General features: G+C 39.0%; 2 protein-coding genes across 4 annotated transcripts in view; both read left to right on the top strand.

Annotated features, from left to right (window-relative positions):
* The window catches only part of KYAT3 (kynurenine aminotransferase 3), a 30,547-nt gene extending 24,223 nt beyond the window's left edge, over positions 1-6,324 (top strand). For all 3 annotated transcript variants that reach the window (XM_065741429.1, XM_065741422.1, XM_065741414.1), the window contains 6 exons: positions 1,929-2,005; positions 2,911-3,000; positions 3,633-3,819; positions 4,278-4,351; positions 4,769-4,855; positions 6,259-6,324. In XM_065741429.1, the coding sequence (XP_065597501.1) occupies positions 1,929-2,005; positions 2,911-3,000; positions 3,633-3,819; positions 4,278-4,351; positions 4,769-4,855; positions 6,259-6,321 (578 nt within the window). In that variant the 3' untranslated portion in view covers positions 6,322-6,324. The remainder of the gene's footprint in view (positions 1-1,928; positions 2,006-2,910; positions 3,001-3,632; positions 3,820-4,277; positions 4,352-4,768; positions 4,856-6,258) is intronic.
* Positions 6,325-8,102: 1,778 nt separating this feature from the next.
* On the top strand, positions 8,103-26,894 carry GTF2B (general transcription factor IIB). Its single transcript, XM_065741295.1, has 7 exons — positions 8,103-8,189; positions 10,005-10,111; positions 19,195-19,328; positions 24,956-25,102; positions 25,233-25,362; positions 25,959-26,240; positions 26,412-26,894. Exons 1-7 carry the CDS (start codon positions 8,173-8,175, stop codon positions 26,543-26,545), a joined length of 951 nt encoding a protein of 316 aa, XP_065597367.1. The 5' UTR covers positions 8,103-8,172; the 3' UTR covers positions 26,546-26,894.
* The last annotated feature ends 561 nt before the right edge of the window (positions 26,895-27,455 follow it).

Below are 27,455 nucleotides of genomic sequence, written 5' to 3'. Positions count from 1 at the left end.
CAATTGCAGTTATGACCTTGTCTAATTTTGTGTCCCAGACTTTTGTCTTGATTTATGTGTTTCTATTGAAAATGAGGTAAGTTAGAGTAAAAATGGTAGAGCAGTGTACAGGAGAAAATTACAAGCTCATAAGTTCATAAGTTCATAAGTTCATAAGGTTGGAAAGGACCTATAAGATCATCTAGTCCAACCATCCTCCTATCACTATCTCTACCCAACTACTAAATTAAGTCCTTTAGCACCACATCTAAACGCTTCTTGAACAGCGCTAGGGATGGTGCCTCAACCACCTCCCTAGGCAGGCCATTCCAGTGCCTGACCACTCTTTCAGAAAAGAAATGCTTCCGGAGGTCTAATCTAAATCTTCCCTGGCGCAACTTGTGGCCATTCCCTCTCGTCCTGTCATTACTTATCAGGGAGAAGAGGCCTACCCCCTCCTCACCACAACCCCCCTTCAGGAAGTGGTAGAGTGCAATAAGGTCTCCTCTGAGCCTCCTCTTCTCCAGACTGAACAATCCCAGCTCCCTCAGCCGCTCCTCATAAGACTTGTGCTCCAGGCCCCTCACCAGTTTTGTTGCCCTTCTCTGAACACGCTCCAGGGCCTCAATGTCCTTCTTGTAGTGAGGGGCCCAAAACTGAACACAGTACTCGAGGTGCGGCCGTACCAGAGCTGAGTACAGGGGGATGATCACCTCCCTGCTCCTGCTGGCTACACTATTTCTAATACAGGCCAGGATGCTGTTGGCCTTCTTAGCCACCTGGGCACACTGCCGGCTCATGTTGAGCCGAGCATCAACCAACACCCCCAGGTCCTTTTCCTCTCTACATTCTTCAAGCCATTCTGCCCCAAGCCTATAGCATTGCATGGGGTTATTGTGGCCAAAGTGCAGGACCCGGCACTTGGTCTTACTGAACCTCATCCCATTTTGCTCAGCCCAGCTGTTCAGCCTATCCAAATCCCTCTGAAGGGCCTCCCTACCCTCAGGCAGTTTGACACATCCTCCCAGCTTTGTGTCATCTGCAAACTTACTGAGGGTACACTCAATTCCCTCGTCTAGGTCATCAATAAAGATATTAAACAAGATGGGCCCCAAAACTGACCCTTGGGGGACACCACTCGTTACAGGACGCCAGCTGGACTTAACTCCATTAACCACTACCCTCTGGGCACGGCCCTCCAGCCAGTTCTCCACCCAGAGAAGAGTGAACCTGTCCACACCACGGGCTGCCAGTTTCCTTAAGAGAATACTGTGGGAAGCTGACAGAAGAGATCTTGCTTTGCCATCAGCTTTGAAAAGAAAGAAAAGATTTTGGTCTCCTACAAGATACAAAGATGGAAATAGGTTTCCTTGAATCCCTTAGTACATGCTGACTCTCTTAGCTAGTTCTTATTGTGTGTCAATCCTAGGCCTGTTCAAATTATGTAATAAAATATAATTTATTTACTCACTTTGTACTAGGTTTCTGACACATGTGATATTTGACTTCTAAACCAGAACCTTAGAAATTCTTTTTCTGGTTAGAGATATTGAATGACACCAAACTGTTTTCTGGACAGTTCTATTGAAATGGCTGGGAGTGCTTGATTTATTGTTGTATATAGGGATCTCACCAGGAATCAGAAATAATATTGTATTGAGGTGGATAAGTACCTCTTAGATTTTATCTTTCTTATGAATAGTATTGTACCAACTATGTCTCTCCTTATTTTTTATCTTTTATCTTTAATTAATCCAAATCTTATCTTTGTGCCAAATATGTTTGGCCCATGTGTTCTTTTTCACTTGTTACGGTTGCTATAGTTTTCAAATCCACTCACTGCAGTTGTATGTCAATGTAGTCTAGTTCTTAACTAGGGGTAGTACAGTTCTTCGAATGACATGGGATATGAGTGCACCTGTACCCAATTAATTTTATTTTATATACAGCTACATTGCCAGGTATGTGGGAAAGAACAATAACCATAGGAAGTGCTGGAAAAACGTACAGTGTAACTGGTTGGAAGGTAAGGAAAATCAGTGTAAGAGTTTAGTCATGTAGATAGCATGCGTTTATCACACTCCATTTTTGTGATTTGTCTTTGAAAGCTTCTGACAAATCCGTGTCTCTGAAAAGTGAAGAGACCATTCAGCTGGAACAACTGCCTACTTGACTCTTGTGTTTTAAGTCTGTTCTTGACTTTTGAGTAATGAGTTCTTGTGAGAAAGAATATATATAAATAAATAACACAGTATGATTTGTTCAAAATCAGTCAAAACTCTTGGAGAAAGCTTGGATACTGTCATATTTTAACTTTCTAGTCTTGTGATGGAGACGTTGTTTTCAGGTTCAGATAATACCTTTTGGAATGGTTTCTCTTTCAATACTATTAAAAATTTAAATAATATTTTGCTTGGCTTCAAAATGCATATTGGAAAGTAAACAAAATATGTAACCATTTGGCAACTAAATGCTTTCTTCTCAGTCACCTGTGGTCAGATTGAACCATGATGATTGAGCTGCATCTGGTTAAAAGTGCATTTGTTTTAGTGTTGACCTCTGTTTTATGCTCAAACCACCCTTGACATGAGTGCCTAATGAGATGGACCTAAAGCAATTGGCAATAACATTCCTAGTAAAGGCTCTCTTTAATTTCTAACTCATATGAAGAATTAAAAAATTTGCTTGATGCTCTTTGAAACATGTGGCTAAGTGAGCCTGTTATTCTTGTATAGCATCTAGTTTTTTTAATGCATTATACAGCAAAATTAGTATAAAATAGCTCTCGTTTTGATAAAGAACTCAGAAAAATCAACACTAATTCTTAAAGAAAAACTTGAGACATTTTCTAACTTTGTTAATCTGAAGTAACAGCATGGCAGTAAGTATAACATATGCATGTTTATTTCTTTGTTTTTTTTTTTCCCTAAGCTTGGTTGGTCTATTGGCCCCCAGAATCTGATTAAGCATTTGCAAGTAGTTCATCAGAATACACTATATACTTGCCCAACTCCACTACAGGTAGGTACAGATGGAGGCAAAGATGTAATTTTCTGATGTAGCAAACTTGTAGACCTCACTGTGATAAACAATAATCACAACAATTAATCTTTTACTTGTCAAAATACATGTTCTGGGCTGCTAGAAAAAGATAATAAACTTATCAGACATTAAAACAAACAAAAAATAAGAAGGCTTGCAGATTCTTTCTTCTTTCACATACAAACTTCTGCTGCTTGCTGCTTTTAAAAAAAACACCACTTGTATCAATCTGTGGTTTCCTACCAAATGTAAGTAAAAGTTGTTGCTAAAGGGTCTTGCTTTACTGACAGTTATCTTTACCTTTTAGATCACAGTTTATTAGTACTATGTGATTATATTGTCACCAATAATTAAACTTAGCTCCAGTTCATAATTGTAAACTCTTATGCTCTTCTGTATGTGATTAACGCCTTTCAAGCAATTGCTGCTTTGGGTTTTGCTACAATACGAATTAACAAACAAGTTACACTATTGGTTGTAGTTTCTGTAATTTGTATTTGCTGATTTGCATAATAAGAGCCAGATCCTACTACAGAATCAGAGAAAAACGTACATCATTTCATTAGGAAGTGTGTGGGTATCCATGAGTGTTTTGGACATTGTGTTTCCAGGAGGCTTTGGCACAAGCACTTTGGATAGACTATAAACGCATGGATGAGCCAGACTGCTATTTTTATGCACTGCCTCGAGAGCTGGAAAGTAAGCGTGATCGGATGGTTCGGCTACTTCAAGAAGTTGGGCTGAAGCCTGTCATTCCAGAAGGAGGATACTTTATGATTGTTGATGTTTCTGCATTAAGTAAGTAAAAATTACTGGAAAGGGTATGGAATGCAAATATTATTAAGCTGAGAATGCAGCTTTTGTTTCAAAACATTTTCTTCTTTGTTGCTGCTATCTTTGTCAGAAATACTGATTGGGATTTAAATTTTCTATTTGGCTTTAGCCTGGAGGTGGATTTTATAATCTTGAGTAAAAATGTTTGCGGTGCTAACAACTGCCCTTGTTTTGCAAAGTTTTAGGAAGGGCAAAGATAATGGATAAGAAAATATGTCTTAGAAGTCTATGATTATTGAAAAGTTTGAGAGCCAAGCATTTGGGTTAATATCCTGAGTTTGTACTTATTAGTTGTTACAGTATAATTTGAATTATATTTCTTTAATGAAAGGAAGCATCTTTATTCTGAAGTATTAGTGGAATGCTTTTGGTGAATGCATTCCCACTGGAGTCCCAAAAATCATGCAATTTCTTTTTCTTAGATGTGGATCTCTCTGATGTAGATGAGAATGACCCTTATGATTATAAATTTGTCAGATGGATGATATCATCTAAGGTAAGATGTCCTAGTTATACTCTAGTTTTAGAAATGCTGTTCTACTGAAATCCAAAGCAGTGCAACCTTGCTTATTAAATAACGTAGTATAAATGCTGCATCCAAAACACAGTTTGGTATTTATGCTATCTTTTGGAAATGGTGTGGCTTAAATATTGCTATGCATACTGACAGTGTATACTACAGGCTTGTGTTAAGTTCCAGCACTTGTTCTTTCTCTGCTTAAATGCTAGTTGTGGAAAATTACATTGAAATGTTTTGTATAAGAAAAGTAACGTAAATTTATTTAAGCTTATTTAGCCAAAACAAAATCCAGCCTTGTATATTTCCCTTGAACATTGGTAGAATTGAATAAAATCATACTTAAAACTGTTTTTAATAATCATAATCAACTAATATTTCTGTTTATTTCTTCAGAAACTCTCAGCAATTCCTCTTTCAGCATTCTGTGGGCCTAAAACAAAAAGGCAATTTGACAAATATATACGCTTTTGCTTCATTAAGGTAAATCTGTGTCCTGTGAAGACTCAGGGCTGAAAAATCAATGCCATATCAAAAGCTGCAGTAGACTAACTGCTACATTTTTGCCTGCAGCCTGAATTGAATGGTTTGAGCAACAGAAACTAAGTTTGGTATAAAAATCAGCATTAAGTAGCTTCAACTATCTTTTCTGCTCAGGGACTTGAAACCACAAATATGGATGGCATGGCTGGGTAGTCAGGCCTTTTTGATTTATGTATTTTTTAGATATTGATTTGTAAAAGCATTCTTGACCAGTGATGACAGTGAAAATGTATGAGACAGGTATGCTTATCAATTAAGGTGGATCTTTAAATCAGAGTAAGAAATAATTTCCATGTGAACGATGTAGTAAAATGATATGCATGAAGTACTGCATGTCTGTTCAGATTCCAGCAACAAAAGTAGTAAGTTGGCTTAAAGTTTAGCTCACCAGAAAATACAAAGTTTTACGCAAACTGCAAACTAAAAAAGAAAACGAAGACACAGGAAACAATCACACCTATTTTTTAAAGAAAACCGAAATTGTGAATTAGGTTACATCTGTGATTTTGTGAGCAACTGATTTTCACATGTTTTTTGTGGTGTTTCACCCTGTTGCTGAATCTGTTCTTGAAAAGAAATGCTGTGGGAGCAAGTGCATACATAATCTTTGGTAATCTGAGTGCTTTAAGGTGTTTCTCCTCTTGCTCTGTCACAGAGTCAGCATAATGAAATGTGCCAACTCTGTTTTGTATAAGAATCTGTACCTTAGCTTGGACAAGTAATGAATGGGAGTTTCTGCTTATGTTATTACAGTTCTTAGGATGAGTTATAAAGACAACAATCCAAATGGAGCCAGTAACAACCAGAATGAAACTTGCTGATAGTTAATGTAGCTTGCCAAGGATGAACAGCACTCATCGTGACATAAACACCACCTGTATGATTCATCATGTTGCAGCCAAGCCACACAGCTGGCCAGTGGGTTACTTGTATTCAGAGGGTTTATGCTTAAGTAGTTGTCAGCATAGTTTGGTTGCATGAAGTTTTAATAACTCCACCTATACATATAAAGATTGGGGAGCTATGCTAACAAGTGTCCAGTATAGAGCAGCCAAGTGCATCACTGTGTAAATGACAAATATTTGTATAAGAACAAATATTTGTATAAGTAGTTTAAGATAAAAGTTTCATTTTTCTAACAAATATATCTGATAAATATTTGCAAGGAATTGAATTTTTTTGTGCAGTGTAGATTTGCAGCTATAACTGTTAATGACAGTGTGACCAACTGGGATATTAAGAGGTTGACACTACCAAATACTGATTTGGAATCATATAAATATGACTACTACTGTTTTAAAGAATCCATACACGCAGTAATGATGATATTCCTTGTGTTGCAGAAAGACAGCACACTGGATGCAGCTGAAGTGATCCTGAAGAACTGGAAGAAGCAGAAAGCTTGATTTTTTTTTTTAATTGTTAATTTTTCTCTTAATTAACTCTTCTCTCTGGTATAATTATTTTACACTGGGGCTTTTATTGCAAACTTAAGGACAAATTACTTAATACAGTACAGAATTAAAATGACATTGTAAATAACCTTGTACTGCCACCTGCTGAGGAGTTAAAACAATGATTTACCTATATTTGTAAAGCAACTCAAAGGTTAGTTTCATTCTTCTCAAAATTGTTTGCTTTTTTCCTCCAGAAATAATCTGTGGGATTCGTGTATCATTATCTTATTGAAACATGAAGAGTTCTAGAACTGGGAAATAAATAATTGTTACAGGTATTTTAAGACTTTTTTGGTATGAGGTGGAGGAAAATTACCTATGTTTCAGAGAAGATAACCACAGTGCCTTTCTATGTACCTATCTAATCTGTCTGTGCATAGGTTGCATCAGTTTAAGTAAAGTGATTGAGTTAAATCAATAAAGTATTTATATAGGCAAGATCTAAAGGGTTAATCAGTATTTAATTTTCTCACGGTAGTCATGTGCCGTTCTGAAGGCACTCAGTCTTCAATAAAATTATAAAATCTAGAATATTTTTGTCTACCCTCTTGTTTTTTACATAGATGAATCTACAAAGCAAAATGAAAGGACACCTCCATCAGGTGAATTATCCTGTAATCTTTTTTGTTCTTTTTTGTTCACAAAAGCCATCGGTAACTTCACAACAAACTTATTTCAAACCCTTAAGATCTAGTGGGAACGTGGAGATGGGCCTGATATCGTGCTGTGACTCTGTGATACTGTGGAGCTCAATTTCGACTATTCCAAGTTCAGTGGATAAAGGACAGGTTCGGATGAGATAAATGTTTGCAGTTGCATAGCTCCAGAGCCTCACTAATGTTACGGGACCTTTACAGTTGCTTTTATTTTTTCCTGTTTTGTCTGGGTGCTGATCTTTTCGGTTCGTTAAAGTAAGGGCATGTAAGATGCATTGCAGAAATGAGTGGCTATCCCAAGCGCAGTTCAGCTGCTCCGGCTGTTCATTATTTCCTTCATTTGCTCCTGTGAAGCATTTGACTGACATCTGATATTTTAACAAAGCCAACGTTGGCTAAATCAACAAACAATTACAGCGGACCTTTAGACAAACAAGTGAGATGTGATGACTTATTGTCATTAACGCGCTGCTGTGTTTACAAAGGCGGCTGAACCCACGGAGTGATTGTCGGAGTGGTGAATGTGAGAACTGCAGCGTATTCTGACTTTCATCGCTGGCAGCAGAGATGACTTTGGATTACATTTTAAGCGACTCCAGGATGACCATATTTTCCATAACTTGTTTGTTGAGACTGCTAATAGTGCAATCTCATCAGTTTATTTGTTTTTATTTTTTTGTCTAGGGGGGAAAACACTCGAAGTATGGCAGCGGACAGGGAGCAAAGAAATAACGTACAGAGAAGTACGGTGCATCGCCTTTTTTTTGCAGCGGCAATTCTGGAAATGCTCGTCCTGCTGTTCCGCGCGTGGAGCCCTGCAGGCAGCGGGACGAGGCGTGCTGCCGGCAGCGTACGACATCTTTTCACGTGGGACGCGGGGGCCGGGACGCGCTGCAAAGCGGCGGGGTCCGAGCGCCGCTACACCCACGCCTCAGAAGTTGGCCGCCAACCGCCACGTCGTGGGCGCGCGCAGCCCGAGGTGCCCCGCGCGGGGCGGGGCTCGCGGCGAGCGCGCGCGGCGCCGCCTGTCCCTTCACGCGACCCGTCGCGAGCTGCCGGCGGCCCCGCCCCCCGGCCGCTATATAAAGAGGTGCGCCGCGTTGCCCCCTGACCGCGCGCAGCCGCTGCCGCCGGAGGGAGCGAAATGGCGTCCACGAGCCGGTAAGGGAGGCCCGGCGCTCCGCAGGGGCCCGTACGGATGATTCCGCCGAGGAGAGCACGGCGCGGCTTCCGCCATCTCTCCGCGTCTGCGGTTCGGGAGAGAAAATGGCCGCGTCGGCCCTTGCTGCCGCCCGGTGAGGAACCGGCGGCCATCGCCGCTCCCGCCCGGCCTCGGCCCGCCGTCCCTCTCCGGCTTCCCGGGTCTAGAAGCTGCCTCGCGGCGGGGGGTCGGCGGTGAGGGCCTCCCCGAGCGGCGGGAGATGGGCTGCCGTGGGGCAGAGCCCCGACCTCGGGGCCGCGCCGCCGCCTCCGCAGCGCTCTGTGCCGCAGCGCTCGGTGCCGGCTGGGCCCGCGCGCTCCGTGCCGCCTGCTGTCCTCCATCCGCGTCGGTGAATTAAACGTTGGGTAGAAGGAACGGTTGTTGTGTGGTCATTTGTGAAGAAGTCTCCAGTAGCATACCGATAGCGTTATATATTTATATATTTTTTTTTGGAGCTTCTTGTTTGTTTTTTATTCCCCCCCCAAACGTGTCGCTGGTGTTTTGCGTAACGCCAAATGTCAGATGCGCGCACTCCGCGCTTTGTCAACACTTCTGCCTGCCACGTGAAGTCGCTGGGGCGGCGAGAAGGAAGGGCCGCCACGGGGCCGTGTCCCATCTCCAGTGATTTGCATCCGAAGGTCTTAGGCGAGCGCGTTCTCACGAGACGTTGTGAAGATTAATGCTGCTGGTGGTTTTTTTTATCTAGGGTTTGAATCGTACGGGTTCTCCTGAGCAGCCGTCGCGTTACAACACTATGCTTATTTTGTTTTGACGCGTCGGGTACATCTAAAACGTGAGAAGTGAGGTGGGACCGAATAGATTAAGTTGAAGTAATGGGCTGGTAAGAAAGGGGAGAACTGGGAGAATTCGACTTTTTAACAGCATAGTTCCCTATTTCAAGGACTAGTAGGTGTCTTTGTAAGTACTCGCAAGGTTTTGTTTTATTGTGATCACTGCTTTTCTAGCTCAAAGAAAATGACTGTTGAATATAAACCCTCGAATTGTAAACATAAGTAATGCTAGTTTTGAAGCAGAAGTGTTTTAATGGAGGTACTGGACAGTCACTGTTGGTTTAAATGAGATATTTACTGTTAAAATGTTTGGTTAGAAGCGATTAGTTGTTGCTGTGGTCTAGTGCTGTTGTGTGTATGCACGTGTTAAATAGTGACAATGCTTTACTGGATGTTTTTCATAGTTGCTGAAGATGAATGGTGTACAAGGGATGGTTCCCCATTCTCAGAAGCAGGTGTTGCCAGTTGCTCTCAGGAGCTGATGGTTTCTCCATTATGACCTCACAACTAATGAATTGCTTAATTTACACCATCTAGTTTTAGCCTAACTTAAAGAGCGTTTTTTTTTCTTTCTCATCTCTGAGAAACAATGACAAAACTGTATATTCTCAAATAAATGTGTGCCCACTCCTTCCTGAATTGAGGACTTGATAAATTATATTGGTTCGATGAGTAGAAACTCCCATTAGCTTGAAACAATCACCACTAAGTTCTTCAGGAACTTCAGATAGTGGTAGCCTGCAAGGTGGACTACGCTGAGACCTGTCTATATTTAAGTTTTGTATGTTCTCATTGGAAGCTTTTTATGTTGCTGAGATGAGATAAATTGCAAATGTTTTGGAATTTGAGATGTTCAGGTGTTTTAGGTTAATAATGAGTCCTTTAGATCACTGTAAATAATTCTTTTCAGCAGTGAACTCATGCTTTGGGATATGCATCCTTCTCGATTAAGTTAATAATGATTTAATTTTTTTCTTTTGTCAGTTTGGATGCTCTTCCAAGAGTGACTTGCCCAAACCATCCAGATTCCATTTTAGTGGAGGATTACAGAGCTGGTGATATGATTTGTTCAGAGTGTGGGCTAGTAGTAGGTAAGTGGATTCCATATCATTGTGAATTACTGTGTAACTTAAATTATGCATGTAGATCTGTTCTGGTTTTTTTTTGTTGTTGTTGTTTGTTTTTTTTACTTATTTTCTTCCACAAAATGGGAATGTAATTTGAGTCTTAAATTTTTTTTGTCTTGGTACCGAAGTGTTTTATTGTATTATGATCTCTTTGCTTTCTGTTTAAAATAGCCCCTCTTCTTGTAACTTCTTGTATTATAGAAAAAATAAACAAACTTGTTTTAAAAGTTGAAATATTTTGTAATATTGAATTAGAATATTCTGTTACTTAGTCCAGTATTCTGTCGTTAACATCTGTTATTTCAGTTAGTAAAGTAAAAGAAATTCAATAAAAGCCCTTAGGCAAATAGCTTCCTTATAAACAAAGCCAGATCAAGCACTGTTTCCCACTAGTTTGAGGTTATTTTTTGTCCTGAAGGATGATTCTCTGTATCCTTGCCAATAATTGCTTTTGTTAATTACTTTTCTTAAGTCTTTTAACAAAACCCAAAATAAATACAAGATTTTTCTCCTGAATTCTTTTGGTCTCCATTGTATATGTGACATCAACTTCCAAAGGCTAAACTGTATTGATAAATATAGTGGAATATTTTAAATGGAAAAAAAAAAGCCTTCTAGGCATTGTCTTTACTCAGATAGGAGAGAAAATCATATTGTTTTAAAGCATGCTTTCTGTTCCTTTTCATGCATCTTTTTGTGATAAACCTTTTTCATTTTTGAAACCTCATTTATTTCTATTAATTGTTTTGGATGTGTTGTGACTAAAAGGAAATATTCTGTTTTGAGTGTATGTATTGAGATGATTAATTCAATAGTGCTAAATATTTCAGACAGCATTGCCCTCTTCTCCCAGGCAGTAATGATTTCATGTTGGCTTTACTCTGGTTTTGTACAGCTGTTACCATAAAGCTGGGGGTTTAATAAAGTCATAAAGGTACTTATTCAGGTGACTATGCATTTTTGATGCAAAAAGCAAACTTCCACGTACTTCATTAAATTTATTTTCTAAAATTTGTTTGAAATTTTGGTACCAGTTGGAACCAAAATATTGATACAAAACTGGTAGCAATTTTGTTTAGAAGGATGAAACCTTATAGGGTGCTGAAAAGCCCTCACCATTACTTGTTTTGTTAGAGGAGGGCTGATTTAAATTGTGTACTTTCTGATAAAGATGTACAAACTGTGTGAAATCTGCTGTCTGAAAATGCAAATATCTACAGCAGTGTTTCCTCTTAAAATATGGTATAAAACTCCTGGGCCATTGTTTAAAGTGACTTGGTCAGTGTTCAACTCTTTGCACAACTGTAATTGATCTGAAATTTGGAAAGGTCTGTCTTGATCAGTATAAACAATAGTTCAGAAGAGTGGGAGAAATCTTTGCTTGCACGTTTCATTTTTAGGAACTTGGGGGTTGTCAGAAATCTCACTTTCATGAATATTCTTCCTTAGTCACAAGCTGTTCTTGCTTTAGAGGTTTGCTGTCTGATCTCTTCTGAATCAGTGGCTTTACAAATTTCACTAGTTGAATTTCGCTCAGTGTTTCTGAGCGAAATCCTTAGAATATTAATGCTGACTTTCCATCATGTTATACTTTCAAAATGTGTTTAAATTGAATTTAGACTTCTCTAGAGCCAATGTTATTGCCAGGGTAACTTTTTTTTTTTTTTTTTTGTCTAAGCAGAGTATTTTTAAGAAGGCTGTTGCATGGATTCATCACTAAAATATTATCACATCTACTGTTGTTGTGTCAGTTGTTCTTGTTTTGTTTTACCATCCTTCAGTAATTGAGTTTTTCTGCATGTGTAACGTTCATTAGCTAGAGTATCCATCAGCTGGTTTGGGAAACTAGCAGGTAAATAATTGAAGAGTGCATGACTAAAGAGCAGTGTGAATAATTCAGAAGTCCTTCTTTTGTTAGGAAATCTAGAGAAGGTGAAAATCAGATCCTACATGTTTCTTTTTCTAGCAATGTAGGGAGAAAGCAATGTTTTCTTGGATGTATGAAGTGTAGACAGCGTTTTGTTTCCAATTGATTGAACTTGTATGCATTTGTTGCAAGTTGCACGATGCGTTCCTATTAAGAGTAGGATTTCACTTCTTTCTACACAATGAAGTCACAGATTTGTGTTCTGATTTTTCTGAGCTTACAGAGGTGTAGCTGGTGTGTGCAAGTCCTACTCGTAATCTGTTTTGGGGTGGGTTGAAATTTGATGAGATTTGCCCTGCTGGAGGGGAGCCATTAGAACAGTAGAAGAATGTGCAAGACTGTGTACTCTGTAGCCAAATTGTCGTCACAGTTACATTTAAAAATACAGTGCTTTTGGCATCTGCAGAGCACTGCTTGTGTACCTGAGTGGCAGAATGGAACATGCTGCGTGTGGGTGTGTTTTACTGCTCTGAAGTATGTAGTGGTACAACTTGGCCAGTATTTTTGTTCAATATGACTGAAATGAGATCCAGGAATTTTTTACAAAGCTTGCTGTGGTATTTCCATGTGATTTTTTTTTTTTCTTTCCTTTGCTATGGCTAATTACTAAAACATGTATTTTGAGGAAAAGCTTTATTATTATTATTATTATTATTATTATTATTATTATTATTATTATTATTATTATTATTTTAAAATGCTTGTGTGTTAGTGGTTAAAGTAGCTGGTACAGTGATTCCAAAGTTTGACAGTTATCTTTTCTGGGAGTGTGTGATGAAATCAATGTTACTAGTATTATGACTGACATTGCATTTAGAGGTTTTGTAGCTGAAAAGGGGGGCAAAGGCAAACGGGAAAAGTTTGCAACAAGAGGGGATTAGGTAAGGTTATGAATGGCATGCAGTTGTTTGTTCCATCTCCTGTATAAACCTGTAAGAGTTTTTGGGAAAACATTCCATAGTTTGTGCTCAGAGGTATGGCTGCTACAAATTTCTATTGCTTTATTTAGTTGCTAATATTTCTGAAATGTTTGAAATCTAAATGTCTGGTCTCAAATTCAAGTATGGTCTATGTGGTATAGACAAGATTTAACTTTTACCACAGATATTTTTTTGATTATGATATACCAAATAACTAGGAGTGGACTTCCTAATTGCATCTGTTGGTCACTCCATTACTGAGACCATTACAGTGTCTGTCATTGGAGCAAAACAATTGCCTCTACATAAATGCTTCTTTTCTGAAATAATCCAATTTATTTATTTATTTATTTTCTTATTTTTGGTAGTATCCTGTAAGTGAAGAAAGTACTTCTGATCAAGTAGTGTGCTTTTGTGGCTGTTATAATACCTTTAAACCTTCAAATGGTGAAAAACCTTTCCTTATCTTTATGTATATTGATTGTTCCCTCTTTCTGTAAGTACTGTCAACATTTTACACTTAATATTTTTAATTGGAAATTTTAGATGTTAATGAAATGGACAGAAAGCTTTATATATGGATGTATATTAGCACCTTAAAGCTAGTTACTGATTTTATGCTTGTTGTCCAGAGTTCTAGAAAGTGCTTGACAAAAGTTTGTGCTTGTGAGTAAAATTCATCCATGGAAAAGCTACTTATAAGGTATGCTTATAACTTACAGAAACTTTGAGTGGTTGAATGCATGAGTGTTCCTGGGCACTGATTTTACACAGGCAGTTTCTTGTTTGAGAAGAGTCATCCATAAGCTTTTTTCAGTCAGCACTTTTAATAGTTTCTGTCTTAAGTCTGACCCATTTCAGTTCTGTATCTGCTGGAAACAGACGAAGTTTCTACAAATGCCTGTATTTGTCTTCTGGATGTGAATTGCTCAGGATGCCTGGTTCCCAAATGACATAAGGCTGTGGTAAACATGTTGTCCATCCACTAGCCTGAGTGGTGATGTGAGTACTGAGTAATGCAGCCATGACACAACTGGCATCATTTAGTCTTTGCTAAGACAAGAGGAGCAGAAGCCCTGGCAGTTTTGACAAGGCTTCCCAGTCACTGTTCTTAGCATATTTCCTAAAGGATGAGGAAGATTTTGCAGTTTGTAGATCCTAGGCTGGAAACCGAAGATGGTTTAGAGCCAATATGAAGAGTACTTCAATATTCTGAATCATCAAATATTTGGGAGATGTTTTTCTGATGATACCGTGTTGATACCCAAAGCCAATCAAAGGATTGTGTACCTAATCAAAGGTTCTGTGGGAACTGTGTAGAGGAAGTTGTGACTGTAGATTAGGGTTTGGTTTTGTTTATTCTCAACAATTATTCTTAATGTTTTAATAAATCTAGTACGTTTAAGTTATACATTTGAGCTCAAGGAAAGTAATTTTGCTTGCTGAAAACTGGAGTATAACTGTTGGGCAGTGCATAAGTATCATGGTTTTATGACTTTTGTTATCAGTGTTCCACATTGTTACATCATGTAGTGCACATGCAGAGAGACTTAATGTTTCAGTTCTGTGGATTGGTGATATTTCCGGGTACCCAGTTCTCAGAAGAAAAGAACTACATTTTCCAGAAGTCTTTGACTGTTCCATTTCCATTTTTCATTTAGAAGGAAAGATAAAACTTCTTGCAAGGTGTGAGACTGTCCTTTTACTGCTCATCTCTGTGTTGCATGCTCCCTAGCCATCTCATCTTCAACATTAGAGTAAGAGTTTTTGGACAGTCTCATATTATTTGATTTATTAGTTTCAATTCCAGTTATAATATATTTTATTGTTATGTCACATTCCGACATCATATTTAGTAAATTAGTTTTCTCCCTTAGCTCATTGCTGCTGTTTTGTTTTTAGGCCCATCTCCCTACTTTTTCCCCTTTTTCTGTTCCCTCTTTCCTGGGGCACGTATCTTTGGGCCCCTTTGCCTCATTGGCCATGGAACTGGGCCAAATCAGCTCCAAATACATGAATAAACAGAATGTGCAAGAGTGTTTTAGATTGGATATGGAATTGTGGTCAGATGCTAGAATGGCATGCCTAGGGAAGTGGTGGAGTCACTGCCCCTGTAGCTGTTGAAGAAGCATCTAGAGGAGGTGCTAAGGGATATGGTTTAGTAGCTTAGTGGGTAGATGGTGATAGGATGGTTGGGCTAGATGATCTTGTAGGTCCTTTCCAACCTAGTGTTTCTATGTACACATTTGGAGTAAGGTGTCCAACTCCAGGCTCCTCGGTACAAAAAATACTCAGACTTGTTGAAGCAAGTGCAGCAGAAGGTGACAAAAGTGATGTATGGACAGGTGAGTGGGTGTATTCTCAATATGAGTGAACGAGGACCATTTAGTTTGAAAGGAAGGCTCAGCTCAGCCTGGTTCTGTGCAGTTATGGCTTCATAACTCTCCTTGGCTTGTAGTTTTCTACCTGGGTTGTCCATTGTAATTTGTCTCAGCACCTCAGTACTCTGAGTAATAGGAGTTGGCTGAAATTAATTAAAACTATACGTACATTCTTGAGCTTGTTCAATGTAGTGTTTCCATGTATGTGCTCACTAGGTGGCAGCAGATTCCTTAGGTCGGGATGAAACAAACGTTAGGAAGTGTAGGTATTTGGTATTTAAAATTGCAAATAAACACTATTTTGCTGTTTATTTTGAGATTAAAATATTGGTTGTTCATACACAGAACATGATTCAGTGTACACTGAACATTATAGCTCCCCTTACAAAAACTTGTGCCAGTCTTGGAATGTTATTTGAGGCTTGAAGTCTGTCCAATTGTTTTGATTAAGTCGCCTCAGTTTGCAACTATATATATACAGCATAATAAAAATGCAAATAGAGAATAAAGTATGCATGTATCACAAACATTTCAGCAGCACACTCCACTTGAAGTAGCTAGTATTATTTTTCTGAAAATGTATAATTGTGAATGCAGAGCTTGTCAAATAAGAGTGCTTTCCTTTGATAAACCACTTCCTATTTTTGGGGTGAAATAAATATGCATAATTTATGTTCTATAGACATGCTAGGCTAATTACTGAAAACTGTTGAAAACTGCATTTTGATTTTTGATACTGAGCTGAGTTTACTCTTGTGCTTCTCCACATTTGTCAGTTCTGAAGAAAAGTAACTTTGGTCTGAGGTCTTCTGTTCTGAATAACAGCAGTTTTCCATTTTTAGACGGTACGTAACTGTAGTCACTGAGGTTTGTTGTGTGTACTTCCACTGCAGTTCACGTATTAGTCAATTAGGCTGTGTTTTAAAGACTGGTTATACTGTGAGAAGGGTTTGTGAATGAAACAGTACAGCGAAGGAAGACTTAGTGTTCATGAAGATGCTTCATGCTGGACGTGGATTTCTGTAAATATTTGGTCCTGTAAACTGTGTTTTGCCTCACTGCTTCGGAGCAGAAAGGGATGAACTCATCTGTTTGATTTAAATTAAAAATATGTCTAATATCTTGTGAAGTTTATTTCTGTTCAAAAAGATGGCATCAAAAGAAAGTAGTGAAGAGAATGTGCAACTGTTCCTGTGCTTATCACAACTGGATACAGTTGCCAGACCTCTGTAGTAACAGTGGGAGAAAGCAGGGATTTTAGGTAGTGTTCCTTGGGAGCTTTGGTTGCTCTGCTGTTTGCCACTCAGGTACGTTTTCCAGGTGATTTGGGAGAGCACGTCTATGGGATGTGAGCCAGGGCATGCAGTTTAGAGCTTGAAATGATAACTTAGCAACCAGTGTTCAAAGCTGATTCGCTGAGTGCTACTATGTGGCACTGCTTTTTGTAAAGCTGACTTCAGTATTTAAGGTTTTGTTTCTGTTGCTTCCAGGTGGGGCTTCATTGCATACATACTAAGCAACAGTTCTAAAGTGGATTTTGTATTTTGGAAAGTTAAAAAATACGTAGTGCCACTCTTTCTTTTGTGTGTGGGGTAGAATAATTAGCTGCTTGTAGTTGAATGTCTTCCATCTATGGAAACATTTAGCCTGTTTGTTCCAGTTTTGTTGTTATTTCTAGCTTGTGACACGTTTTATGAAAGGCTTTTGAAAGGTGGAATGTGATTCCTTGGACCTCTGTATGTAAAACACAGAATATACAGAAAACTGTTTTCTTGCAATAGCAGATTTCTTGGCAGCATGAAGGTGTTTACATACTGCATCTTAATTTCACAAATGCTTTATATTCAGAGATTTGTTCTACTTAATCTTTTTTCACTCTGAAATAGTAGTCTCAGTTCTCTGTTTGTAATATGTTTGCCAAAGCAGGCAGTGATATAACACTTTTTTGTTAGAGCAGGAATGGTTCATAACTCACAAGAGGCAGATCCTTGAGTGAGTCACTGAGGTCATTCCTACTTGTGTGGAAAAAGTATTACATCATTGCCCTGTGCTCAGTATTCTATTTATACCATGCCAGAATTTTAAGTACATTTTGCTTTTTTTAGATGCTGTAAACAGTATTGGGGGTTTGTCTTAAAGTAAAGTCGCTGCTAGACCATAGAAGGCACATTACTGAATCAAATATTTACAGGGAGTCCAGGAGCCAGAGGAGCACGCTGTCTGCTAATTAAAGCTTGCAAGGCACAAGCCTCTAGCAGGAAGAATGGGTCTGTGCTCTCTTTGTGGTATTCTTAGTCTTCTAACCTTTGATACTTCGACCTCCACTCCCTCAGCCTTCGTTAGAGCATTAAGTAAAGATGGAGCATAGCTATGAGCATGTTGGCTGAATAGTAGTGAGACCCTTCTGTCCTAAATTTGTTCTTTTTAGGTTGAGGTGATTTCTTGGATTCATTTCCCCTTTTTGGTTTCAGACGTGTTCCTTGCATCATCGTGTGTTAAGAATGAAGTTCCTCATTCAGATTTTTTTCCACAAGTAATTTTGCAGTTACACCACTATGTGTACTGCTTCTGTATTTTTTTCCAGCTTTGTGTTTCATGTTATTGTTATTTGGAGAGTGCTTTTGTCTGTCTGCTTACGTTTTTATGAGGTTCAACCAGCCTCTATTGTTTCATACTTGGACTTCTATGCCAGAATTTTTTTCTTGTTGTCAGTGCTATTTATTTTTGCAAATGTTGCCTCACAGCATTTAAACATTGATGAAGGTAATGAATTTTCCCTTGGGGTTAGCAAAGCTGAGGTGACAGTTATAACTGGCTTCTGATACTCTGCACAGAACTGTTTTTGTTTTTTCCTAGTGCTTTTCTCTACCCATTTTCCTAAAAATTCTGTAGTAGTGTAGTATTGCTGTGGAGACAACACGTTTGAGGTGCTGGTTTTACCAGACCTGTGAATACAATGAGCTGCACTACGAACAGAGCTATTTATATATTAATTTATTTATTGTTATTTGTGTCATTGTGATTACTGCAGATTTTTTGCCTGCATTGGTGTTGGTTAGAGATGTTTCTCAATCTGAATAGATGCTGCTGGAAACATTTAGGTGAATTTGAGAGGACCCTCAAGGAAAGTCTTTTTCGTTAAGGGACATTGGCATTAGTGCTTTTTCTGTTTGCTCTGAACTAGTGTTTAAACTCTACCAGGTTTAATTCCAGAGGCAGAGCGAGTTTGAGAAGGAGTTAGTTGTATGCTTGTATTTTGTGTTGATTTTTATTAAACAGAAAAAGTGGAATTGGGCAGGGTCAGGAATCCCTTAAGGAACAAAACAGAGCTGTGAAATGTTGCTGTGGTGATTTAGAGGGTGGCATGTTCATTTTCCAAGTACCAAGGACCTGGAGCTCAGTCGTGGAAGTGATGTGCTACTGACGAGGTTGTGCATGATGGTTAATTCATGAGTGCTTTCATCAAGTGTCAAAGGTAAGGTAACTTACTCATTTGTCTAAGCACTCAGAATGTTTATGGACATCTTTGAGCTCCTTCTTCATGTATTGAATAACCTATGATATTCTTTAAGGATGGCTGCAACTCTGTTTTCTGGATGCATTTATCTAGGTTTTTAAATTTTCTCTGCAGCTCCTGTTATTGCTTTCTACTTAGATTGAAAAGCCTAAGAATGTTGGTATGTTGACCTGCAGTTAATCCTGTTTACACTTGGTAACAACGTGCGTTTTATAACTGAGAGCTCAGCAGTTTAACTTATTTTGAAACAGTTTCTGAAACACTGTTATGTTGATACATACTATTGCTTTCTGTAACCACAGGTGATCGTGTCATAGATGTAGGGTCGGAGTGGAGAACTTTCAGCAATGATAAAGCAACAAAAGACCCATCTCGAGTTGGGGATACCCAGAATCCTTTGTTAAGCGATGGTGACCTGAGTACAATGATTGGAAAGGTAATATTTAAAATATTAAATGCTGCTAAGCTTGGGCATTCTATGTATTTGTGTGTCCATAGGGAAACTATTCAGAGTATGTGTTTACAAAGAGATTTAGTCGAAACTGAACTCTTGCATTTCAGTAATCTGTAAAATGTGGCTGTTTCTGTCTCACAGCAAGAAAGTACTGAACTTTCTGACCAGAGGGAAGTTTGCAGTGCTGTGGGGTTAGTTGCTGCTCTTTGATATGGAACGTGATATAGCTTTTTTTGTAATAATGTCTAAATGAGATTAATACTGGGGACATGGAGAGCTGCATGCATGTTGTCTGCTCTGTTAGTGAATGTTATGTGAAAATAACATGGAATTCTTCTGTGGTGTAAGTATTCCAGAAGAAACTATTCAGTGTCTGTTTGGCTTGCTGTTTTGTGATACAGCCGTGTCAGATGTTAACGAGGAAGAGAAAGCAAGATTAATAACACAAATGCCCTCCCTGTTATGAAACGGTGACCCAGATATGCTTTTGTTATACTTCGTTATATTTTCTGCTGCAGGATTCAAATTCATATTTGTGGATTTCCTGACTGTTTCATGCTGTCTGATTTTTACAATTGTCATCTGATATCTTTCACAGTAACTTAATGAAATCAGTAGCCTGTTTTCAGTGCAGTATTTCCACTTCATTTTTAAGAAAGTGTTAGTTTCAGTTTCCTGCTAAACAGAGGGATGGTCTTCAGCCATTAAAATTGGAAATGTGTATTATTTAATCATTACCCAAGGAATACAGTTTGTTTTTAAAAACAATTTGAAGTTTGGGATATCTTTCAGTAACTTAGTGAATTTCCTACGTTCCTAGGAAAAAAAAAATAGATCTGTGCTTAACACCCAGCAGTTAAGTGACAGCAATCATGTGGATGCTTAGAGAGCCTTTAGTGGTTTTAATGAATGATTCTAGTCCTCTTTTCCGTGAAACCTAACAGAAAATGGTCCTCCATGAAATGTAAAGAAGTAGGCATACCTAAACATGTATGGATATGCACATGACAGTGTGCCACCGTACTTCTCAGCTAGGAATTCCTCAAAGAGAGGAAGACCATTAGTGAAAGCTGACAGGAGCAGCTCAACTTGTAGCTGTTAGTTAAACAAAATAAATAAAGAAGTCCATCTGGATGCTTGTCTTTTGGACTACTTTGAGTTGAGCATTGTTGCTTTCCAGACAGGTTTTACAATGAGTTATACTGGGTTTCCCTTCAAACAAATTTCTGCTCTGCTTCATTAAACAAATAGGCATTGCTAAGTAGATCTGTGAAGCAGTGCTTTAGAAGTTGTTGGAGTTCTGGTGATAACTTAATGGGTCCAGAAGGGTTGTAATTCTCGGGACTTAGATTTCTGTCACAGATTTGGTAAGCTATGATAAAAGATCAGAAATGCACCTTTATAAATAGGGAAATGGACAACTTATTCCAAATTCATGCTGTTGTTTCATTTTGGAACTGTGTGAATACTGTGTTTATTTCTGGGAACTCAGTTTGATTCTTAAGTAGGATGACATTTTCAGCTCTTCTAGAACCTGCATGTTGGAGAATAAAAATGTAGTTCCAGCAAGAAGTACCGTTCAGCCGGATACAAATTCTGACGTGACCTATTAACACTCTTCCCATTTGAAGTTTTTTATTTAGAATAAGAGGGATAGTAGCCCTAATCAGAGAATTAAAGACCTAAAGAAAATATATGAAAAGCTTGTTTTTCAAAGAAAAACAAATTTTCAGGGATAAAGATTCCTTGACTATAATAGCTTTACTGTTAACCAGAATGTCCCTGAATAGACAGGACTGCTGTAGCTGAGTGCTGTATAGGGAATTTGGGCTGCAGGATTGTCAGTGAGGCACAGCTGATGAGAGCTGTGAGTGGAAATGTCCAAATACTAGAACTACCAGGGAGAATTTCAAGGGACTACTTGTCCTATTGTAGGTATTACACTTGCAAGGGAATGAACCAAAGAACATACGTTATTTTCTGCAGGAAGTTGTTTGTGACAAACCAGGATGTGTTCTGGACAAGAGTTCCTGTGTTTGTGTTGCCACTGAGTGGGGGCTCTGGATGTTGTGAATGTTGGGAGCTGCCCTTTTCCTTAGCTGTTAGTAAGAAAGAGAGTGCCTTTATCAGAATGTTCTGAAGGAATTTTCTACTGATGTGCAAAGGACTTGAGTTCTGCAGCAAAAATAACCGAACCAAGAGATTAGCCAGTGTCTTGAGCAGTGTCTGAAGCCAGTGCCGACGATAGTTAGGCACAAAAATTGATGAGAACAGATGGTAGATTGGTGTAGTCATGAGGAAGATAAGTAGTATCCGAAAGAATAAGGAACAGCCTTCGTGAATTCTAGACAGTGAAGCAGGATAGGATTATATTTTCTTGGTTAATAACAATTGCCAAGATGGCCTGGAGGGAACTTCAGATCTGTATGTCTGAGATCCCTTTCCTGTTGGACAGGAAGCTCCTTTCTGCTTGAGGGAGAGCTGCTGGTAGTAGGATCATTTAAACAAACAAGCTAAAATGCTGGCTGCAACAACAACAACAAAACCTGTGCTGTGGAAAATCCAGGAGTGAAGATGGATTATTTTCACAGACTATCACAGAAGGTGCCTACATTCACAGAAGTGAGCAGACTCTGAACCACTTGCCATTTAAAACAGAGCTTTACATAGTGAAAGAAAGGGTCAGGTCAGTTCTGCTTTGCAAAATGGCTTCTCACAGTTTCCTCTTTGAAACCGGGAGGTACTGTTTTTGGGACTCCTTTCTGCTGCAGAAATATGTTGTTTATCTGCTGGTAGCCAAAGAGAGGTTGTTTTGCCCATGCAAAGAGAATAATTCCTAATTGGTCCTAGTACTTAGGAGACCCATCTGTATGAGGCAGTAAAAGTCTGCGTTAGAAAAAAGCTTGATCTGTGAAGAGGAAGTTAATGACATAGTTAGCTATGGTGGAAGTGGCTTGCATTCTTCAGGAGGATGTTGACACAGAACTGTATCTCTCTGCAAGTAGGTACTGTGCTGCGACTCACTTGATGACAGTGCCGATCAACTGGAGGCATGGTGAGGTCTGGCACTAATTGTGACTCAAACGTCAAACTTTTGTGCTTATTTCATGCAAAATTCAGGAGAAACAAGTGAGCTTACAGACCAGTGTATTTTCTTGGAATCTGAAAGAAGACTTGCAGTTCTGCCACACATCTTGTGGGAAATGTCTTTTGTTATGGTTTGTTGTTAATTTATTCCTTTTTGTAGTGACTAGAGAATGTAGGTTGGTTGAACAGGAAACAAATGTATTCTTTTAGTATAGAATTTCTGTCCTTTGATCAGATGGCTCTGAAAGGAAGCTGGGTGTTGTCAGACTGTGTGGCCTGTATTTGAAAGTGCTGCATTGACAAGTAGTGGCGAGATGAATGTAAAAGAAGAAAGGATCCATGGTTAGCTCCAGACCACATAATGAGCGGGTTGTATTGGGCAAGCCTCCTGCGTTGTAAGGGTGCATTCCTTGGTGCTGTGGGTAGCCTCAGGTCAGCAGTGATGGTGATATTTCTTCCTTCTGCTCTTAAAGGGGAGGATATACTAGGGTGCAAATCTGTTGGATGCCAACATCTACCCTCCATTAAGTTCCTTCAGAGATCGCTGTTATTTACTGCACTGTGTATTGTGACTCTAGCTATCTTTGAAGCAGTTTTCAGAACAGGAATGTAAAGGAGTACATCATGATTTTTCCTCTCTTTGAAAGCTGAAAAGGTGAAACTTCTGACTTTGATGTTTCTTGCTGAAGTGCTAAAGATTGCGATCAAGTAACTCATGAAGGCCACAGCCAAAAGATATGTAGTTCTTAAAACCAATTAGATTTCAATTGAAACTATTGGGCTTCTGTTTCCTTCCATGCAGGGAAAGATATTTCCTAACATGGCTTTGAAGAACTGAAGCCAACAAAGTATTGTCCCTCAATTGAATGATCTGGAAGGAAAGTAGAGATGATGCATTTAAATAGCAAATGCAGGAGAACTGTGGTTTAACTTAAGCAGTTGAAATGGAAGAGTATTTTCCAACCCTTTTATAGTTGTGAGCTATTGTATATTGGGGTCACTGTTGGAAGGTGCCAGCAGTGAAATCCTCTGGCTAACACAGTACATGTGTGTAGCTGTGTTGGTAGTTTGATGCATGTAAACAAACATTCAAATGAAAAAGTAACCAGTAAGGAAGTGGAAAACGAGGAGATGTAGAAGAAAATTACTGAACAGTAAAATAACTCTTTCAGGTGATCTGTATGGTGGACCAGGGAAAATAAAATGCCAGAGGTGAAGGGGAATGCGTTCCCTGGAAAAGAAGGGATAACCTAGTGTGAGGTCTGGGAATCTGCTGCCAGAAATGATGGGCCTTTGTGGTCATTTCTCTGGCATCTACAAGATTTTGAGGAAATAGCACTTCTCTAAGTATTTGAGCATAGTGCAGGAAGCCACAATACACATGAATGCTGCAGGGAACATCACAGGCAGCGGGGATATGAGCAATCACCATGAAGGAGCCTTTTGACCTGAGAAGTATTTATCTCAGGTAAGGAATGTTGTTCTAGAATAGGTTTTAACTGAAGGTATGTTTGTAAAGCTGTGTGGCCTGAAGTCTTTTGTGCTTTCTTGCTCTTTGTTTCCCTCTAAGACTTACTGGCAGCATTGGAGTAGTTGGAGGGATTCATCCTGTCAAGTCACTTAAGTCTGCCTTCAGGGCTTTCTTTGCTGTGTTAGTGCCAGGCTTGTTTCTAGGTGGTTCTTTCACTGGTACCAGTGCTGGAAGGAGTAGGAAAAAAGCCAAGGACAGTCTTAGGATCTAGTGTCTGCCGTAGAAGGCCTGTTCAAAGAGCCAGACTATAGGGAAACTTGTGAGAGGGGTTTCTGTGCCAGGGTCCTGGGTCTTCACAGCAGTACCAAAGCCTGCATGCCAGGGATGTGAATCTCAACAACAGAGGTAGCCATCAAGTTATGAGGTGGATATGACCTCAGGGTTTTCCTTTAAGAGGCCTTAGGATTTATTGTAAGTGCATGATGTGTGGATTTTTACGTATTGCTTCAGCTAACTTGCTACTCCTAGCAGGCATAGCATCAAATTAGTTTTGAATTGGTCATTGGTTTGGATATTCTTTCTGCCTATGCTGTTATTTCCATTTTTGAGTTATCACTATAACATTTGGTTTCCAGTTGGCCATGAGATTGTGAGTGTAGTTGTTGTTTTGAATTGGCTATATCTGCCATGATGCAGGTGTATCCTAGTTGACATAATGATTGCATAAAACTTAATCTTGGACCTGAGCATTGGTATTGGGCTTATTGAAGACACGTGTCGGCTACGTGTTATTCGTATTTCATTCTTTAATCTCTTATATTAGGAAAGAAAAATCCTCAGGTAATTGGTGATTCTTGGAAACAGTTGCTGTTTTGAGACTTGTGCAGAATATAGAGATGATGTTTGGGTTGTATGATTTACTTCAGTCACGTGTACTTGCACAGTTGCTGTAATCTGTTGCCTTGAATTAGGGTTTGTAAAGCTGGAATATGTTTGTTCTTGAAATGAGGAGAAAGTTGACTGTGTTTATTGGCAGGTGTTTTTTTTTCAGGGCACAGGTGCGGCAAGTTTTGATGAATTTGGGAATTCAAAGTATCAAAATCGTAGAACGATGAGCAGCTCTGATCGTGCAATGATGAATGCCTTCAAAGAAATTACGAACATGGCAGACAGAATCAACCTCCCCAGAAATATAGTTGTAAGTTCATGTCTCTGCCTTAAATTGTTCTAGCATTGACTTAGCATAATATAATGGGCACATGAATTTTTGATATTGCTGCTAATTAAATGGCTTAGAGTTAATTAAATTTATTCTTCCTGCTTTGAAGGATCGAACAAATAATTTATTCAAACAAGTGTATGAGCAGAAGAGCCTGAAGGGAAGGAGTAATGATGCTATTGCTTCTGCTTGTCTCTATATAGCCTGTAGGCAAGAAGGTGTTCCAAGAACTTTTAAAGGTAAGCTTTCAGTGGTACAGATTAAATTTTCTGTAGAGTGTGTGGTTATTGTTATTATAGGAAGTTGGTTTTCTAATTCCTGGGCTTTGCTAAGTTGGTTGTTTGCTGCTGAAGCCCACCGTGCTTGGGCCTGGGGAGGACAGGTGGAGTCTAGGAAAAATGTACCACATTGATAATGTGAGTAGGCTCTGAGCCATGTGGTTCTTGGTGATAATATATTTAAAAATTGGTATTTGAGATTGGTTCTGAGTGTTGGTGAGATTTAAGATACTGCTTGCCCTGATGAAAACAGGGACTCTTCTAACTGCATTTGAGCCAGCAGCTCTGCAGTATGTGCGTCTTCTCCCTGATGAGGATACATCTTTGACATAGAGTATCAAATCTTCCTTAGTAAGCAATCTGTATTTTTCAGCTCCTCATGAAAAGTTTGAATTGACTTTAATGAAACTTCAGAATCGTTTATGTGCAAGGCTTGTGCTGTCGTGGCCTTTGTCACATTGGCCTGCTTTTCTGATGTTAACCTTCGCATCAAATTCAGATATTTCTGGGCAGAAAATGCTGTCAAATGTGAAGTTTATTTTTTCCTCTTTGTTTAGAAATATGTGCGGTGTCCAGGATTTCAAAGAAGGAAATAGGTCGGTGTTTTAAACTTATTCTGAAAGCTCTTGAAACCAGTGTCGATCTGATTACAACGGGAGACTTCATGTCAAGATTCTGTTCAAATCTGGGTCTTCCCAAACAAGTACAGATGGCAGCAACACACATTGCCCGTAAGGCTGTGGAATTAGATTTGGTTCCTGGGAGAAGCCCTATTTCTGTTGCAGCTGCAGCTATTTATATGGCATCACAAGCTTCTGCAGAGAAAAGGACACAAAAAGGTAAAACTTTCTTTAACATCTTACTTCTTAAAAGAGAACTCATGTTTTCTGTAGACTTGGAAGCTGCTGTTCCAATGGCACGCAGCAGAGATCGAACAAGGATGTGCTGTTTTCTTCAGGTGAAATGGCAAAAAATGAAGATGTTATTCATTTGTCTGCTTTTTGTCTTAGAAATTGGTGACATTGCTGGTGTGGCTGACGTTACAATCCGGCAGTCGTACAGGCTCATCTATCCTCGAGCTCCTGACCTCTTCCCAGCAGATTTCAAGTTTGATACTCCAGTAGACAAGCTGCCGCAGCTGTGAAGTTGCTGAAGGTTTCTTTAATTTCTATTAACAACAAAAAAAAAAGATTTTTGCCTATAATAAAGGATGTACAAAGTGTTAATATTGAGTCTTCATGTTGTGGAACTGGAGGATATGGATATTTGAGCATAACTGCTGGAATGCAGCACACATTCCAAGGGTAAAAAAGCTAATTGTGTGGCGTTTTGTATGTATATATTAGTGGAAGTAAATATTTAATGACTGTTGCAACAAACTTAATTTCATATTATTGTACTTATTCAGATTTCTTTTGTAGGGATCTAGTAAAATGTATTTTGGAGAATTGAAAATACTATGTAATTCCCAAATAAACTGTTTTCCAAAAACACTTACAGCCTTGTGGATATTGCTGCAATCTGACACACGTGTACTTCTCCACATATGGAGAACTGGAATGCAGTCCATGGAACGGCAGTTACCTTCATACTTCATCACAAGACTCACCTTCATGACAATCTTTAATCTTAAAAAGAAGTCAAAGAAGTTAATCTTTAGTGTGGCTTTAATATATGCAGTTGGCTGCAATGTGCAATAGGGAGGACTTAAGTGAGAATGCAAACATTTGGTGAAAAGCAGTTTGGGTGTTGGTGCAACTATTGCTAAAGACCTCCAGACTTGCTTTGAAAAGATCAGCCGTGCCCCTGGCACAGCCTCTTCTTGATTTTCTTTCATGACTCTGTGCTTTGCTTCTCTGGATGTTATGTGATGACAAAGCAGCTAAAGACTTGAACTGAATTCCTGACAACTGTGTGACGGTTGATACTGTACAAAGGAAGGTTAAAAAGAAATAATTATTATCCTGGTAATAATCCAAACCCTGTGGTCTGGCTGGCCAATGGTTAAGCTTTTGCCACTCTTAGGTTCTATGTGAGCACTTGATTAATCTGAA

The sequence above is a fragment of the Cyrtonyx montezumae genome, unplaced genomic scaffold (genome assembly GCF_038088225.1).
Source record: "Cyrtonyx montezumae isolate F1298 unplaced genomic scaffold, pur_monq_1.0 scaffold_1, whole genome shotgun sequence".
In the NCBI taxonomy this organism is placed as follows: domain Eukaryota; kingdom Metazoa; phylum Chordata; class Aves; order Galliformes; family Odontophoridae; genus Cyrtonyx; species Cyrtonyx montezumae.
Note: the sequence above shows the minus strand (reverse complement) of the source record. Positions and strands in the feature narration are given on the sequence as shown.

Coding starts and splice junctions, on each gene's coding strand:
- GTF2B (XM_065741295.1), top strand. Junction 19,329..24,955: donor TGAGTACAATGATTGGAAAG/GTAATATTTAAA, acceptor TTTTTTTTTCAG/GGCACAGGTGCGGCAAGTTT. Junction 26,241..26,411: donor AGAGAAAAGGACACAAAAAG/GTAAAACTTTCT, acceptor TTTTTGTCTTAG/AAATTGGTGACATTGCTGGT.